At 40.0% G+C, this 18265-nt stretch overlaps 1 protein-coding gene across 1 annotated transcript in view; it reads left to right on the top strand.

Moving 5' to 3' along the window:
• The first annotated feature begins 193 nt into the window (after window positions 1-193).
• Window positions 194-18265, top strand: part of ndufaf6 (NADH:ubiquinone oxidoreductase complex assembly factor 6) — a 33407-nt gene continuing 15335 nt past the window's right edge. The window contains exon 1 of the mRNA XM_057340965.1: window positions 194-449. Coding sequence (XP_057196948.1) covers window positions 280-449 — 170 coding nt within the window. The 5' untranslated portion in view covers window positions 194-279. The remainder of the gene's footprint in view (window positions 450-18265) is intronic.

The following is an 18265-nucleotide window of genomic DNA, read 5'->3' on the forward strand; positions in this document are numbered from 1 at the left end:
TGCTGTACTACAAGAAACCATTAAAAGTAAATGACATTGTATACACAGAAATGAAACATTTTAGGACAAATATATTTTCCTTTATTATAATTTATCATTTTAACGCCACAGAACTAATCTAGCTCACTCAGTCATAAACTTAATAAAATCTGTATGCAGACGTGTTGTTAAGGCAGAACGTAAAGCAGAAGTTCTTGTGTACAGGGGAAGCTTTAATATGACGCACACGCGAGGAAAGGGAGGTAACAGTTGAAGGGTACTGGATGTTCGAGGTTTGTTATGGCATCCAGTGTAAACATTAAAAATGGACTTTTTAACACCAAAAAATCCCTTCGGTTAAAGATTCCCAGTTTCATACGTATACAGAGGCCAACAGAGATCAAATGCCTTAGAGCGTTAACAAATTCGACAAGTCAACACAATGAAAAATACTGCTTTGATATTGTAAGGTAAGTTATGATTTTAAAGTTTAACCTAGTTCGAGTAGCATTACCCATAAACAACAAAGAGAGGCAATGTTTTCCAACCTTATTTTACAACGTTTTGATTTTTAATCGCATAACGTTACACCGCATCCTAATGGCAAGCTCACACTACGTGACTGGCTGGATTTTGCTGTCGAGGACAGATTTACAAGGTCTGCGACAAAACCTCCGGATCGCGACCAAATCCGTGCTCGTTTCGGTCGCCGAAGCTCGTTAAGTATAAGCAGGTGTGCAACGTGATCTGGACCTGTCTCGAGCTATCCCAGACGCTACGATATTTTCAAACCTGTTTGATATTATCGCCTAGTGATCTCGTTGTGCGCGCGATTGAACGACCACGTGGAACTAATCCAGCCAATCACAGTGCAGATGATATAAACGGAGGAAAGAAGTTTAAATTAAATCTATTTTCGCTGATGGTCGGGACCGCCTCTTCACCAAATGTGTTGTGGTGTGTGCACCTCGTCAGCGGTGTGTTGTGTAGTATGCGCGCAGCTATGAATATAGCAATTCAAGTTGTCTCACAGTCCCGTAGTGTCAGCTCGGTTTAACCAAACGCGATGCGATGCGATTCCTGCGATAAGCAATTTGTTTGTCCATACCGAACGCGAAAAAGGGGCGGGACGCGACAATCAATCACTAAACACAGCCAATCAGAACAGTTTTTATCTGTCACGCAGCCTCGCACGCTGCAGCGGAAGAGTGCACATAGAGGGTGCGTTTATATTTGGCATTAACATGCGATCTCGGTGATCCGAACAAGCAGATCGGATCTTCAGACAATCAGGACACAGCGCGTTTACACTTGTCAACAAGTGGCTTCCACATCTGGATAACTGATCGGATCTCTATAGTTTCCCGCCCATTATTTTAATAAACCTGCAATTTAAAAATAGCCCCGGTGCGGGGAGATTTCACACAACACGTATAACGGGGAGGATGAGCATGTTTAGAGATGGGCAGATGAAGCCTTGTGAAGCTTTTGAGGCTTTTTCCTGATTGTACCAAAAATGATTCAAAGCCTCAAAGACAGACCCTACCAGTGACATCTAGTGGTCAGCTGCAATAATAGAAGCCACTTTCTAATGATTCACATCTTGTTGATTCCAGTTAACACAAACGCAATACCAGCTGTATCTTCAGTCTGAGAATCATTGTCCACACATGAAAGCGTTACAACGTTTTGAAATGTCACTTTACTAGTAAAATGTTTAAAATATGTTGCAATATGCAATTCAGTGAATACCTCTTATGGTGGAACTGATTATAAGGACATCCCTGGATTTAGATTTTCCCATATTTCTCAATGGTGCGACTAAAAAAAATCTGAGGTCGCACCGGTGTGACCAGTCGTCCGAGGGAGAAAAAAAAGTCTCCGCGACTCTGAAAGTCCCTCCCTGTGATTCAACAACAGACACCATTAGGCCCATATCGTGGTCTAAACCAATCAGAGATAGTGAAGGGCGGACCCTCCCTCTGATTGGCCGTGGTCCAGGTTTTCCTGTACGTGTGTGTACCAGAGGTCGCGTTAACCGAAAATTTTCTTTTTTACCAGTGACGGAAAAACATGAAGGCCCGTCCGTCCGTCATTTTGACGGATTACAATGAGGGCAATGTGTAACTCCCCGTTTGCCTTCATTAGAGGGTGATATGCTCGCGAAGGGACGTGCGTGTTTTCACATGTCATTGTTACTGACTAGACATAATGATGCGATCTGAAAACCCGTCGGATGTCGCGCTGGGACGCCTATCAAGTAAACCACATAACATGAAGAATGGAGTATCAATGCACATTTCCCGCCAGTCCTGTGTAAACTACGGCATGCAAAGTTTTTACATGTTTTCGTGAGATGACAGAGCTCCCCGTCTGCAGCACCAGGACTTATCCGATCGCAAAACATACAAGGGATGATCAAAAGTCCAGACACTATGCACATGATAAACAACGTAAAACTTGCTTCACTGCTTATTAGTTGTTGTCCGTAATGTTTGCTGCTTGTGTAGTGATAATGGCAGAGCTCTCGTTCTTTAAGTGTGCCCGCACCATTTTCCTTACTTTCGTTTTATTCAAACGGTTTTGTACAGTATTTTTATAGACTTCAACACTAGGAAATGTTTTTTTTATTAAATTGTTATTAGAGTAAGTCTTTTACCACTGCAAAGTGACTTTTACTTGTGATACTGGACTGTTGTGCTTTTATTTTCATCACTTAACTTTAAACCCGTTTTCCTCCAAATTCCGTTCCTGGAAATCCTAGCGCTTCAGCCGACCTCAGCCATAACTTTTGTTACATACACAAGGTATGAGCAAAATAAAAACTGATTTGGAAAGGGCTTTAATATGGTATTAAAAACTGTAATATATAAATTTGCACTATGTGTTTGGTTTTCCCAGATCGAATCACATATGAACATAAACATTAAAACATTAAATATATAGATGAATATGAACAACAACGGCTTTATTGGGCATTCAGTTGTATTAAAATACAACAAGTTCCGAGACGCAAGTACAACGTGATGATGTCACGAACATACTAATTACCACGTAAAGCCACCTTGCATCATAGTGACGGGTAATAATAGCTTATGACGGATTTTTTACGAGCCTGTCAGTCAAAATGACGGACAATAAAAAAGTCTAGCGCAACCTCTGGTGTGTACGTGTGAAAATGCGTGTGCTGCAGTCTGCGGCGTTCCAAATGGTCCTAAAAAATTACTTTGCAGCACACACTCGTCTCACTGAACGTCTCATTCCACGTCTTAACCCCTAGTTCACACTGCACGCGTGAGCAGAGCAAGAGCAGCGCGTATTTTTTCGGCGTGCATGTTATCAAATGAGTGCTTTCATACCGGGAGCAGGAGCAGCGCGTCAGCGTCAAGCAGGAGCGTCGCGTGAGCAGCACTGATGCGATGGTTTCGGCGCCGAGTCTATTTTTGCTGCGCAGCTCAAGCTCATTTAAAGTGACAGCACACTTTAGATGGACAAATATAAATTGTTGCTCAATAAAAGTGCTCAGAATGCACAGAATAAGCAAGCCTGTTGTGTGGTTTTTTTTTTGCAAGACTAGGAGTATGTTAAAAAAAAACTCATTTATATTTGATGTACCCCTTCATTTGTTTTTAATTATTCCGTTTGGGTGGAAGCATGGTTTATAAAATCACGGCAGTTAACTAGCCAGAAAGCGGCTCTAGCAGCACCCAATCAAACCTGAGTTTGTGGCCAGCTTTCCGAGGAGCTCGTTATAAAAGGTGATCGTGTCATACCTCATTCTTTTACCACAATGGATGACACAAGGCCGATCGTTGAGGTTGAGAAGCACAAAATGCTTTATGATCCTTGTAGTAAATATTACAAAGACATATATTCAAAGGAAAAAGCCTGGGTTGAAATAGCTTCTGCTATTTGTGCAGATGGTAAGAAAATTATATAATGGCGATCTGTTTTGTTTGACCATATTGTTTACCAATATACTGTACATGGTAGGGCTGGGCGATATGGCAAAAAAGTAAACTCGATAGTTTTTTTCTATATTGATCGATAACGATATTTATTTCGATATATATTTAATTAAAAAACTGTATTTAAAAGAATCTATTTTAAATACAGTTTATTAACAAAAGTGAACCTTTAACCAGTTAAAATTCAATTAAATTAATGCACTGTTGCAACACAGAGGATATTAGGCCATAAACAACATGTACCAGTTCATTCAGTCTCATTTTGACTCAATTGACTCGTTAAGTAAAGGGAGTGTTCATTCAGTACATTCAACCAATGAAAGGGCTCCGTTACTGTGTACATTCGAACGCTATTGGCTCAGCACCTGCTCACATACATAACGCTGCAATAATGTCTTGCTCGAGTAGTGGGATTCATTCAATGTATTCAGTGAACCTTAAAGACATCTCACATAAACTGTAGTACATTTCTTTAATCATGCAAGCATCTTACATACAAGGTTCAATATTTTAATGTGCACACAAACTCACTTCATTACATCTCTGATCTGTACAGGGCAGCGCTGGTTTGTTTCATAAGCACCAGCTCATGTTAGCAGATATGTTAACGATGGATATAAAAACGTTTGTGCTTGAGTTTCGAAGTAACTCGCTTGCAATTGCGCCTCAAGTTTGTTTTGTTTAACCGGCGATTGCGAAAAAAAATAAGACACTTGATAAACCGCGTGATGACAACTCGAGGTTAGTTTCACCTTTGTTTCCGCTTCCAGTAATGTTTTCCTCCTCATGTCGAGTTTTCTTTGCCAAGTGCAGTATGAAATGGACTTTGTACTTTGACGCGCATGATAAAAGCTGCACGCTGACTGACTGTTGTTGGTTTATTTCTGCGTTCTGTTAGACTGTAAGATTAATCCATATCGAGTCAAAATGCAATAGCTTATCATCGTTTTTGAAATACATTCTATCGCGATTCGATATGATATCGTTTATCGGCACAGCCCTAGAACATGGTCTTGTACCCTGGTAACAGAATTTTAAGAGTATCACGTTTACAAATGTTTAAACTTAGGGAACGAATGTATGCTATGTGGTTGGCTTGCTTACCTTGCACATTCGATGCAGCTGCGGTCACGCTATACAAACGCTTCCTGTGTGAATACCCTCGCGAATCTGCAGGTGCAGTGATGATGTAGTTACGCTGACGGCGCTGCTCTCGCTCTGCTCACGCGTGCAGTGTGAACTAGGGGTACTGTTTTTGTATTCTGCTATTTATTGCATTGAATTCAAGACGCAGACGAGACGTTGACGTAACGCAGACGTCACGTAAATCACGTGTGGCCGTGAAGCGTCTATGCAGACGTCACGCGTCATTCACTGTAGCAGTGAAGTTATTTGTTTTCATTTTTGCTAACACGTATTGTAACACGCTACTCTACACGGCTTAATGCAGAGTGTCAAGCGTCTACTTCGTTAACTTTCACTTCACTCATTCCTCTCAATGAACGTGACGTCTGCGTCTGTCCTAGGAACTAATGTTTATGTGTTGTTTCCTTGACATTCTGTTAATTGTGTTGCGCACTGGCAAGGATCAGCTGTCAATCTTAGTTTATGCTGTTTGTTATGCTTTGTGTAATGTGTTTGTGCAATACATTTAAGTCCAGAACCATTTTATATCTCATTATTATATGTTGTGCATGTTATTGCTGCTTTCTGATGTTTATATGGTTCTGATGCGATCGATTATTGCTGCTGAGTTTTCCGATATAATCATTGAAAACGTACATCATTGTCCATGCTGTAGCGTTGCATATAGGGAATTATGTAATTGCTTACAGCAAGATTATTCAGCGCACTACTATGTTATTGTTAACTCCATTGTGACTTTTGATTTGTTTCATTTGTTTACATGCAGTTGTTTTGTTTTTAGCATTTGTTTTTTTCTGCAAAGCTCAGCTTTAGCATCTTTATTTGATCAAATATTATTTTACTTGTTGTTTAATATGTACGTATTTGCAAGGTTTTACTAGTTTACTGGCACATGTTATTGTATTTGTGTTTATTGTATAGATAGTGTTGAATATAAATCGTGACCTAATGGTTAGCGATTCGGACTCGTAACCAGAAGGTCGTTGGTTCGATTCTCAGGGCCGGTGGTTAACGCCTGACATCTGCCTTTTTATGTAACTGATTTAAAGATGTACTATAAGATATATAGCTTGCATGTACTGTAAATCGCTTTGGATGAAAGAGTTTGCCAAATGCGTAAATGTAAATAAGTTAGGACCAGTCTAACAGAAACAAATAGATGACTAACTTGTAAGACCAGTCTGAGCAGTTTATGCAACCTACACAAGACTTGAAGAACGCTGAAGATCAAATTAAATAGTATGCTGTAATTATGGTTATAGGTAACATAAACTGCACAAAAACTGCACTACTGCGTGGATAAAATAAACCTTCAACAGTGGGCCAGTGAGATGTTTAAAGTTCTGCCTTTGACACGGCTTGGGGCCATCATTTATGGAAATGAGACTGGTTTTGACAATTTATGGTCCCTCTTCTTATTGTAGTCTCCCGTAGAATATATCACAGGTTTGTAAAAAAGGCATTGTGTGCTTAAATTGGAAAGTTTACTGTTTTTTTATTTGCTGCTGGAGGTAGGGCTGACGGTAAGTTTTTTGTTTCTTACCGCGGTGAAGACGCAACAAATCATGCGGTTTGGCGGTTAATCGCACCCAACAACACACCTCCACAAATATACCATTTATAAAAAATTTATCATTAATCAAATTATCATTAATATTATATAACTATTAATTAGGCTACATTTATAAAAACAACCTTTTTCAAAGCGCAACACAAAAAGGGAATATCGGGCTAGCCTGTAGTACAATTGTTCGGCTGTTGTACAACTACTGGGCCGCTTTAGTGAATTGGCAAGGTCTTAGTGTTTCATGCGAGGAAAACCAACATGTTCACTTTGTCTGGTTTTAGCGAGGCTCTTAACTAGCGATGTGCACGAATGTTCAAATACTCGATCCACAATAACTATTCGAATAAAAATGCTATTCGAATATTCGTATTTTTCATAAGAATAAAAACTGCATCACCACAGGGTTAAGTTACCTCTGCAGAAGACCCTAGTTGTCACGTCTTATTTAACACTTCTTCCCTTCATCTGTAATGAATTTATAATATACAGAAAATATTAAAAAATCATATGTTCCTAAATCTTTGTTCAGATCGCAAGCTAGTTTAAATATTTTAAGTTTACACACCGGATACTCGGATCACATTTTATGCTCGGCTCACATCACCATATTAAAATGTTTTAAAAACGTGAGCCACAAAATTCGTTAACATTACTTAAATATGAGTTGGACTAAGAATACCAACGTAATATTAAATGATTCATTTATTTATTTCCATAACTTGTTCAGAGCGGTTGTTATATATATTAGGCTAACTAATTCTGATTTAAACAACTTGAAACATTAAAATGTACATTTCACTGCAACTAATGTTAATAAGTTTGGCCTTAGCATAAGACTGGTACCTTTTACCATTCGCCTGTAAATAAATTCGCATGGATGTTTTTTTGTTTGTTTGTTTTAAAACGCGCTGCAATTCCATAGTTAGGCAACCTTAGTTGATTTTATTTATTGATGCAAATGCAATGCAAAGCTAAACAAGACAGACACAGACCATGAAACGACAAAGAAAACAATATTTATATGCCGTGGTGATCAACAGGATTAGTAATTCTTCCTCAGATGACGGTCACGTAATAAACAAGCACTACAATGGCTCCGTCTTTGTTTTTAGGATCAATTAACAGTCGGCATGGAGGTAAGACTTTTTACTTTATTTATTATTAACATTATAAACAATAAAGCCAGATATTCTTGTCAGATCTTGGTTTTGTTACCGGGAGTTAGAGACGAGCAGTGCGTTTTCTCCGCTGTCGGCTTGTTTACCGTCGACTTGTTGAACAGACTTTCACAGAATAAAATAGACCTATATGTTTGTTTTTCTTATCAAGAACATGTAAAACAAAATAAACAAGATAACCATATATCGTTGTGTTTTGTTCGTTTAGTTTTGTATGTCTGGTTTTTGTATGATTTCGCTTTGCGCATTAGGGCTGAACGATTAATCGAAATCGCAATCGCGATGTGAGACGTTGCGATTTGCTAATCGCAAGAGGCTGCGATGTGGAAGCGATGTGAAAAATAGGAAACGCGTCTGTTCCAAGCCCGCTTTGAGTGGCATTCTTGCTAACCAACTGAGTGAGCGCACCTCCGTTATGCCTAATCAGCACTGCCCCAGCCAACTGCGTAAACGTCCGTCATTAAAAAAACAAACATACAGAAGGCAGGAGAGAGAGAGTGTGTGTTATTATGGCATCTGCAGAGTCAGATCGATCATATTAGGCAAATAAATACTAAAGAACCGTCCAATTCAGAAGACCGCACACACAGCCTGTGTCATACTCGCGCGACTCTTCCCCGCGTTGTGCGTCTCGCGGACGAGCCGTTTAAACTTGACGCGCACACACAGCCTGTCATACTCGCGCGTCTCTGCCCCGCGTTGCGCGTCTCGCGGACGAGCCGTTTAAACTTGACGCGCATACACAGCCTGTTTCGTAATGACGTTTATAGTACTTGAGTCCGGCTCGGGCATCTGGCAATATGGACGAGGCTTGACGCACGCGCGCACCCTGTGTAAACTCACGCCTAGCTCCGCGTTTCAAACAAATGTAAATTCTATCTAACTGTTTTGCTAATTTCACTTGGATGAAATTAAACATTCAGCACATTTTTTACTTGTTTTAAAAAATCCCACATACTTAAACAATAATAAATCAGCCTATGTAAACTATGAACTATTTTAATAATTCACTAACACAATAGAAAATGTTATGGATTTAAGGGTTACAATGGGAGTTGTATTTGTTTTAATGGAAACTTTAATAGTGTACACTGGTATTTGGATTCTATTGGTGTGATGTAATCTGGAAGTTGGGAACCAATTGAACAACAGTAAGCCCTATTTGAATAATGCCCAAAGCACACTACAAAAATTAATTTTGTAATGGTTTTAATGGAAACAATTAAATGTTTTTATTTTTGTTGTTTTCTTTCAGGGTAACTATACCCATACTGTGCTCCACACAACAATATTGAATTGAAGCTTGAATTAGAAAAGTTAAAATCGCAAATCAAATCGCAATCGCAATGTCTGTCAAAAATATCGCAATTAGATATTTTCCCCAAATCGCACAGCCCTACATGCATGTTTAAATGCAGTTTTTATGTATTTAAAAAAAAATTCAAACGTTGCTTATCTTTTCACCATTAAAAAACCTATATGCAGGATATAATATTAGTGCGTTATGAAAAATGTAAAAAATTACGTCTTTATTATTTAATTTAAATAAACGAATATTCGTTTTTTTATAGCTCAAATATTCGAATATGAAATTATTGAAAAATGCCCATATCCCTAAAGTTTATTTAATTGTGTTGTTATTGTATTCATTGCTAAACTGATCCATTTTTGTTAACACATAAGTTAAAAGGTTAGTAGAGAGGTGGGTGCCATTTATTTTCTTTTGTTCTGTTTTCTCCTGTTAGTAAGGAAGGTAGGGTATTTTGCTGTATTTTGGCTTTTTTTTTGTGTTAGTCTAGTTAGTTACTTTCCCTACTAGGTAGAGTGTCTTTTGTTATTATTTTGGCTTAACCCCCCTCTTGAAGCTTGAAACCCTTCAAAATTTTGTTAATAAAATAACTATTTTGCTTCCTTTGACATTTTAGTTTTTTTCAGATCTTTTTTTTAATTGAGTGATCTTAAGTCTTGCAGCTGACACACACACACAACACCATTTTTATTCTGTACGTGCCTCCTTTTGAACCCTAGACTTATGGGGTCCTAACAGGTACAGTGCCAGTGTCTGCATGGGAGAGGTGGCAGCAACGCAGAAGAAGGTAATGTCATGCGATCTTCTGAAAAGTATTAATTGTGTTAAGTTATATTTTTTATGTTAAATAACCTCAAGTTAAAAGCCTTAAATATAAAGAGGCATTTAGTTGCTAGTTTAAATAAAATCTTAATTTAAGATCAGTAAAATTCATGCGAACATGTATTTATTACTTGGCGGTGTGTTTATTGCTTTAACTAACAGTGGCAAACAGAAAGTATCAATTATTTTCTGTTAATAATTGTTTACACATAGGTGCATGTCAGACTTACATTAACGTTAACAGCCAGTCGGGGGCGCTTGATAGCGCTTCACTAAACTCACGGAGGTGGAGCTGGACTAAATCAAGTCCGTCCGTTTTGCGCTGCAGACGCAGACGTCACGTTTAGCAGGCGCAGACGTCACGTTCATGCAGAGGAATGAGTGAAGTGGCAGAGCAGACGTCACGTTTAGCAGAGCAGACGTCACGTTCAGTGAGACGAATTCTGCAAAGTGCAGCATTTTTTAGGACCGTGGAACCCATAGCAGTCAGACAGAGAGGTGAGGAGCCTATAGGCCCGTCAGTTAAACAGAGTGATGTAGCCGCGGATGATGAGAGAAGATGAAAAGAACGATTGACAACTTTTTTGTGAATAATGTTAAGTTAAGGCCTGATCCGTCCGAAAATCATAAGCAATGCTCTGACACGGAGCCATCAACCTCCCAGGTTATGTCAAGCCCTGGTCCATTTATCTTGAGATGTTTTAAGTTTCAGTTCAGTGAAGCACTTTAAGCACCAACACTTTTTCAGTAAGTTACCTTTCTTGTAGAATTGTGCTTCAAATAAAGAACTTTATGTTGACCAGATTGTTAGTTAATTCATTTACAAGTCAATTCTGCCTATATGGACAGCGATTTAAAAAAAAGTGAACTGGTAAAACTGCGGTGTTAAATGTGATGCGGTCGAAAATTTGGGTGCACCTAACTTTTGTGCTGCTGCACCTAAGAAAAAAAGTTAGTTTGAATCCGTCACATCGCTTCAGGTGTTTAATTGTGACGTATGAAGCCTCAAACGTCATCGGTCACGTGATCACATACATTTGATACAAGCCTCGACACGGTTTCGAACCAGTCTGCTTCAATAGAGTAAAACAGGCTTCGAAGCCTTAGTGTCAAACGTCCCATCTCTAAGCATGTTACAGATTTGATACGCAGCCATGTTGAACTCGAGGCAGCAGTGGGAAGTAAACCATGGTTAAAACGATTAATGATCTTATATGTGAAAGTATAAGCAGAGGACGTTTGTAAAATGACACAGGCTTTTGTACTTGAGCTGTGGCGGTTTTCACTCGCGCGCGCACACACACAGACTCTAACTGTGTTTTTAATCACATCATTTGTTTATTCATGTCATGGACACATAAAATAATCACATAAGTAGGCCGAAGTTCCTATGATCAAAAGCGACCACTTGCATCATTCTCGTCTATTTGGGTTGGTTCGGCTGAAAGTGACAGCGCGTCGTTTCATTGGTCTGCGCCCTAAATAGCGTGCTTACTGACATCAGCTATTAGCAACACTATACAATCTTGTTTCTGTGTGTAAATGATATACAGTACGGTGTATTCAGAGCTCCGTTTCAAGCTGCCCGTCTGCCGCTTAATCTGTTTTACGGGGACTGTACTTTCGAGTCAGATCCGTGGGCGTGGCTTGTTGGTTTTGACTAAATCTTTGGTGTTTCAAGTCTTACGAAACCTTTACCCTAACCCACGCCCTAACCCTAACCTTACTTTAACCATCTAAACTACCTATGATTGTAAAAATTATTGAAAAAACACGTTAGGGTGATGACGTCAGACTCGAAACACCAAGGATTTAGTGAGAGCCGTACGAGACACAAGCGGCAGCAGCCCTCGGGGAACCGGAGAGTTGATTACGCCGTATAGGCTACAGTAAACACACACACGTATGTTAGAAACAAGCTGGTATAGTGTTGCCATTCGTGTCTGTGACATGAAAATAAACAAATGATGCGTTTTAAGCTGGCGCTGTGTGTGCGCGAGTCAACGCCATTCATGGCAGTCACAAATACAGCAATGATACAGCTGAAGTGGTCAAGTAAAACATCTCGTGTGATTTGACATAAATCCTCTGTAGGTTAAAGTATCCATGATAATTTCGTGGGAAAATGAACGACTGTGCAACGTTCGTGAGCAAGAGTAAATTTTCCGCTGCATTTGTCAGCTGCTCCGCAGTTCAATTCAATTCATTTATAGCGCTTTTCACAATGCGCATTGTTCCAAAGCAGCTTTACAGGAGCAAATAAGAAAAATACAGAAAGGTAAAACACAGCACAGTGCATGGTGTTTATAGACCAAGCAAGATCATTATAATAAATAATATCTAATAAATAAATGAATAAATAAATAAATGCAGTCTCCCGGTGAGCAAGCCAACACCCCAGATAGCACAATCCATCTGGCTTACGTCTATTTGTCGTCTGCATTTACATCTGCAATACGTAGTTTGCTCATCTGCAATACGTCTCGGAGACGTCTGAACGTCTGTAATACATCTGCTAAAGATCTGGAGATCTGCTGCGTAAAAACATCTGCTAAACATCTTAGAAAGATATCTTCTAGATGTCTATATGATGTCTGACAGCAGACATCTCCGAGACGTATTGCAGATGAGCAAACAATGTATTGTAGATGTCTTTCAGATGTAAATGCAGACGTCAAATAGACGTAAGCCAGATGTATGTGTGCTATCAGGGACCGCACTGCTGTGGCGAGGAACCCAAACTCCAAAGATGAATAAATGGAGAAAAAAAACCTCGGGAGAAACCAGGCTCAGCCGGGAGGGCCAGATCTCCTCTGACGTGTCATAGCTGCACTCAGTGAACCCGACCAAAGCCACCGAGCAAACGTCAACGAAGAACACGGAGAGCCCACGAGCCGCGACACCCAGGAAGCCCCGCTCACCGAAACCGTGCAGGTCCAACCCGGTCCCATTCCGCGCTCAACAACAGACAACAGAGGAACAACCAGGGAAAAATAGTAATGGCATAATTAACTTTATTCCTCTGTTGTCCGACATCGACCACAAAACAAGACCAACCAGACCAGACCCACACAGTCCCAATAAATGAAACGCCCCAAACCACAACCAACAAGCCCCACAATCACCCACCCAGCAACCTCCAATCAAGTCACTGAGTGCAGCTATAACTTCAAACCGCTGTCATGTGATGTAAATTTAGCATTAAATACCAAGTATTGTAAATTAGGGCTGGGCGATATGGCCAAAAAGTAAACTCGATAGTTTTTTTCTATATTGATCGATAACGATATTTATTTCGATATATATTTAATTAAAAAACTGTATTTAAAATAATCTATTTTAAATACAGTTTATTAACAAAAGTTAACCTTTAACCAGTTAAAATTCAATTAAATGAATGCACTGTTGCAACACAGAGGATATTAGGCCATAAACAACACGTACCAGTTCATTCAGTCTCATTTTGACTCAATTGACTCGTTAAGTAAAGGGAGTGTTCATTCAGTACATTCAACCAATGAAAGGGCTCCGTTACTGTGTACATTCGAACGCTATTGGCTCAGCACCTGCACACATACATAACCCTGCAATAATGTCTTGCTCGAGTAGTGGGTTTTATTCAATGCATTCAGTGAACCTTAGTCTTTCAAAAAGACATCTCACATAAACTGTAGTACATTTCTTTAATCATGCAAGCATCTTACATACAAGGTTCAATATTTTAATGTGCACACAAACTCACTTCATTACATCTCTGATCTGTACAGGGCAGCGCTGGTTTGTTTCATATGCACCAGCTCATGTTAGCAGATATGTTAACGATGGATATAAAAACGTTTGTGCTTGAGTTTCGAAGTAACTCGCTTGCAATTGCGCCTCAAGTTTGGTTTGTTTAACCGGCTATTGTGAAAAAAATAAGACGTTTGATAAACCGCGTGATGACAACTCGAGGTTAGTTTCACCTTTGTTTCCGCTTCCAGTAATGTTTTCCTCCTCATGTTGAGTTTTCTTTGCCAAGTGCAGTATGAAATGGACTTTGTACTTTGACGCGCATGATAAAAGCTGCACGCTGACTGACTGTTGTTGCATTTATTTCTGTGTTCTGTTAGACTGTAAGATTAATCCATATCGAGTCAAAATGGCAATAGCTTATCATCGTTTTTGAAATACATTCTATCGCGATTCGATATGATATCGTTTATCGGCACAGCCCTATTGTAAATGTAGCATTAATGTGACAAGTAGTCTGTCTTTGCTCTTGGTTGGGGATGGAATTGTCTGAGCTGGGCCGGTCAGATGGTCGCTTTTCTCTTGGGTGGTGATGGAGTTGCCTTGGATGGAGCTGGGATGGTCAGTCAGTCCGCAGGCTCTCGCAGGAGGATGGCACGGGATTTTCCGATGTAGCTGGCGTAATCTCTAGTTGGGGATGGGCATATGACGTTCATCTGGGCCTGGCGGAATCTCTCCCTACCTCGGGATGGGCATCCCGAGGCGAGGGCAGAAAGAGAATAATTAGCGTAGCTGCTGTTCATTAACTATGTATTAAGTGAATGCTTGGCTGAAAAGATGTGTCTTTATTCTAGATTTAAATAGGGAGAGTGTGTCTGACCCTCGAATAGTATCGGGAAGGCTATTCCAGAGTTTAGGTGCTACGTATGAGAAAGCTCTACCCCCTTTGGTGGATTTAGTTATTCAAGGTGTTATCAAAAGTCCGGAGTTTTGAGATCTTAGAGAGCGTGATGGGTTGTAGTGTGATAGAAGCTCTGTTATGTAGGTAGGGGCTAAACCATTTAAGGCTTTATAAGTGATTAAAAGAACTTTAAAGTCAATACGATACTTAATGGGTAACAGTGAAGGCTTGATAACATTGGGGTTATGTGATCGTATTTTCTGGACCTGGTTAGAACTCTGGCAGCTGCATTCTGAACTAACTGTAGTTTGTTTATTGATGATGCAGGACAACCACTAAGCAGTGCATTACAGTAGTCAAGTCTTGAGGTCACAAATGCATGAATAAGCTTCTCTGCATCAGCAACACATAAAATATTTCGCAATTTGGCAACATTTCTAAGGTGGAAGAAGGCTGTTTTTGTGACATTTGATATGTGATTTTTAAATGACAGGCTGCTGTCTAATATAATGCCTAGGTCTTTAACTGTATTTGTTGGAGTAACAGTGCAGCCTTCAACTTGCAGGTTATAATCCAAAATATTCTGCTCACATGTCTTTGGTCCGATAAGTAATATTTCTGTTTTATTTGGATTTAAAAGAAGGAAATTACAAGTCATCCAATGTTTTATATCTTCGATGCACTCTGCCAATTTGGATAGTTGGAAGGAATCATCTGGTCTTGATGAGATATATAGCTGAGTATCGTCTGCATAACAGTGGAAGCTAATTCCATGTTTTCTAATAATGTTTCCAAGGGGCAGCATGTATATGGAGAATAGCAAGGGTCCTAAAACCGATCCCTGAGGTAATCCATAATTTACTTGCGTTAGATTTGATGATTCCCCATTTAAATGGACAAACTGATGTCTGTCTGATAAGTAAGATCTGAACCATTGTAGTGCCTGTCCCTGAATACCGGTATAATTGTGTAAGCGATCTAGAAGTATTTTATGGTCTACAGTATCGAACGCAGCACTAAGGTCAAGCAGGACTAGGAGTGAGATGTTACCTTTATCTGATGCTATAAGCAGGTCGTTTGTAATTTTAACGAGCGCAGTTTCAGTACTATGATGCGGTCTAAAGCCTGACTGGAATTTTTCGTGTATGTCATTATTTTGTAAGAAAGAGCATAACTGAGTGGACACTACTTTTTCTAGTATTTTAAACAGGTAAGGGAGATTTGAAATTGGTCTATAGTTTCCCAGTTCATTGGGGTCTAAGTTTGGTTTCTTGATAAGAGGCTTACTGACAGCTAGCTTAAAGGGTCCTGGGACATGGCCTAGATTAATTGACGAGTTGATAATGTTATAAATGGGCCGTATTGCAACGGGTAATAACTCTTTTAATAATTTAGTTAGTATGGGGTCCAATAAGCAAGTTGTAGGTTTAGATGTTGCAATAAATTTTAATTAAATCTTCCTGTTTTATAGGTGAAAAACACTGTAGCCTTTCTTTTGGGGCGATGGTTGGTACTAATTTATAGGACAGACTTGGAGGTTGAGTTTTTACTATTTTGTCTCGTATGTTTTCTCGTATATTTTCTCTGTAAAAAAATCATGATATCATTGCTACCAAGGTGCGGCGGAATACCCAGGTCAGGTGGAGTCTGTTTATTTGTTAGTTTAGCAACTGTACTAAATAAAAACCTTGGATTGTTTTTGTTAGTTTCTATGAGGTTACGGAGGTGCTCAGCCTTTGCTGCTTTTAGTGCCTTTTTATAACAGTTTGCACTCTCTTTCCACGCAATTTTAAAGACCTCTAATTGGGTTTGTTTCCATTTGCGGTCCAGTTTACATGTTTCTCTTTTAAGGGCGCGAGTGGTGCTATTGTACCATGGTGCTACGTTTTTCTCAATAATCTTTTTTGACTTCATAGGTGCGACAGCTTCTAGTGTATTAGAGAAAATAGTACCCAATTTGCTGGTCATGTCATCGATCGATTCTGTATTTATTGGTATGGTTATTAAAGGAATCAGATCTGGCCAGCTCTTTGCGAAACTATCTTTAGTAGTCGAGTTAAGCGGCTGATTTCTGCAGTGCGCAGTGTACATGTTATAAGATAGTGATCGGTGACATCGTCGCTTTGAGGTATAATATCTATATTGGTTAGATCGGCTCCGTGAGATATAATCAAGTCTAGTGTATGATTAAATCGATGAGTGGGTCCATTGATGTGTTGTGTTACTCAAAAAGAGTGTTTTAGCTCTGTAAACGCCACTGCTAATGCATCGTTAGCACTATCTACGTGGATATTAAAGTCTCCGACAATTAGTACTTTATCAACGTTAACCAATAGGTCCGATAGGAAGTCCGCAAACGCTTTCAGAAAATCAGTGTAGGGACCAGGGGGTCTATACACAGTAGCCAACGTAAAAGAAAGCAATGGTTTTTTACTATCAATTGGAACAATTATGTTCTACGCAAGCACTTCAAATGATTTAAATTTATGCTCCGTTCTCTGAGTTACAGTAAGAAAGTCTCTAAAGATTGTTGCGACACCACCACCTCGACCAACCGGACGTGGCTCATGCATATAACAGTAGCTTGGTGGGGTACACTCATTTAGACCGTAATAATCATTTGGTTTAAGCCAGGTTTCGGTAAGGCAAAGTATATCAAAACTGTTGTCTGTGATCATTTCATTTACAATAACTGCCTTTGAATTTAGTGATCTAATATTAAGTAGGTCGAACTTTATGAGTTTGTTTTGGTCGTTTATTACATTGTCTTCAGGTTTAATGACAATCAAATTTTTCCTCTGAGTTTTGGCTATTTTGTTATTTTGTAGTATTATTCGGGGGACAGACACAGTCTCTATGCATTTGGAAGCAGTAACGTTTATAACAGATGAGTGGGAGGAACACAGACTATGGTTAAAGTTTTTACTTACCGCTGGGAGACGTAGTCAAATGGTGCGTAGCGTCTTTGAGATGTTGTCAGACAGAAGAATCGCTCCGATGCTGCTGGGGTGCAGGCCGTCAGGGCAGAAGAGCCTAGGTCGCTCCCAGAACAGATCAAAATTATCAACAAAGAGCAGCTTCTGTTCAATACACCATGACATCAACCATTTATTTAGAGCAAATAGTCTACTGAACTTTTCATTCCCTCGTCGGTAGGTAGGAAGCGGCCCTGATACGATGATCCTCGCCGTGGGCGATGCGTTGCGTACCGTCTCGATCAGACTCCTTTAGGATCTCCGACTGCCGCATCCTGACGTCATTCACCCCCGCGTGCAGCACGACAGCTCCGACGTTAGCATCGTCCTTCAGGATCGCAGGTACCTGCGCAGAGACATCAAGAACACGGGCGCCAGGAAAACAATGAGTGCGCACCTTACCTTTAGTGGAGGAAGCGCGTACGTTCCGGACGATTGAGTCTCCGATGACCACAGCGTTGCATTCCGTCTCGCAGAGGGCGGAAAAGCGGTTCCTGGTCGGGATCTCGAAGACCGGTGGCGGCGGTTGGGTCATTGCTCCAGTCCTGGCTCGCGCCTTTCGCCGTGGGTGTGCCGGTGCAGGAATGAAGTTCATTTGGGCTGATCGTGTTCTCGAAGCCTGGGCTCTGTGCAGAGAAACACGCGGAGTAGAAGTGGTAGGAGTATTAAAATAGCAATGAAAACTGACCGC

This window comes from Triplophysa rosa, linkage group LG8 (genome assembly GCF_024868665.1).
Source record: "Triplophysa rosa linkage group LG8, Trosa_1v2, whole genome shotgun sequence".
NCBI lineage: Eukaryota > Metazoa > Chordata > Actinopteri > Cypriniformes > Nemacheilidae > Triplophysa > Triplophysa rosa.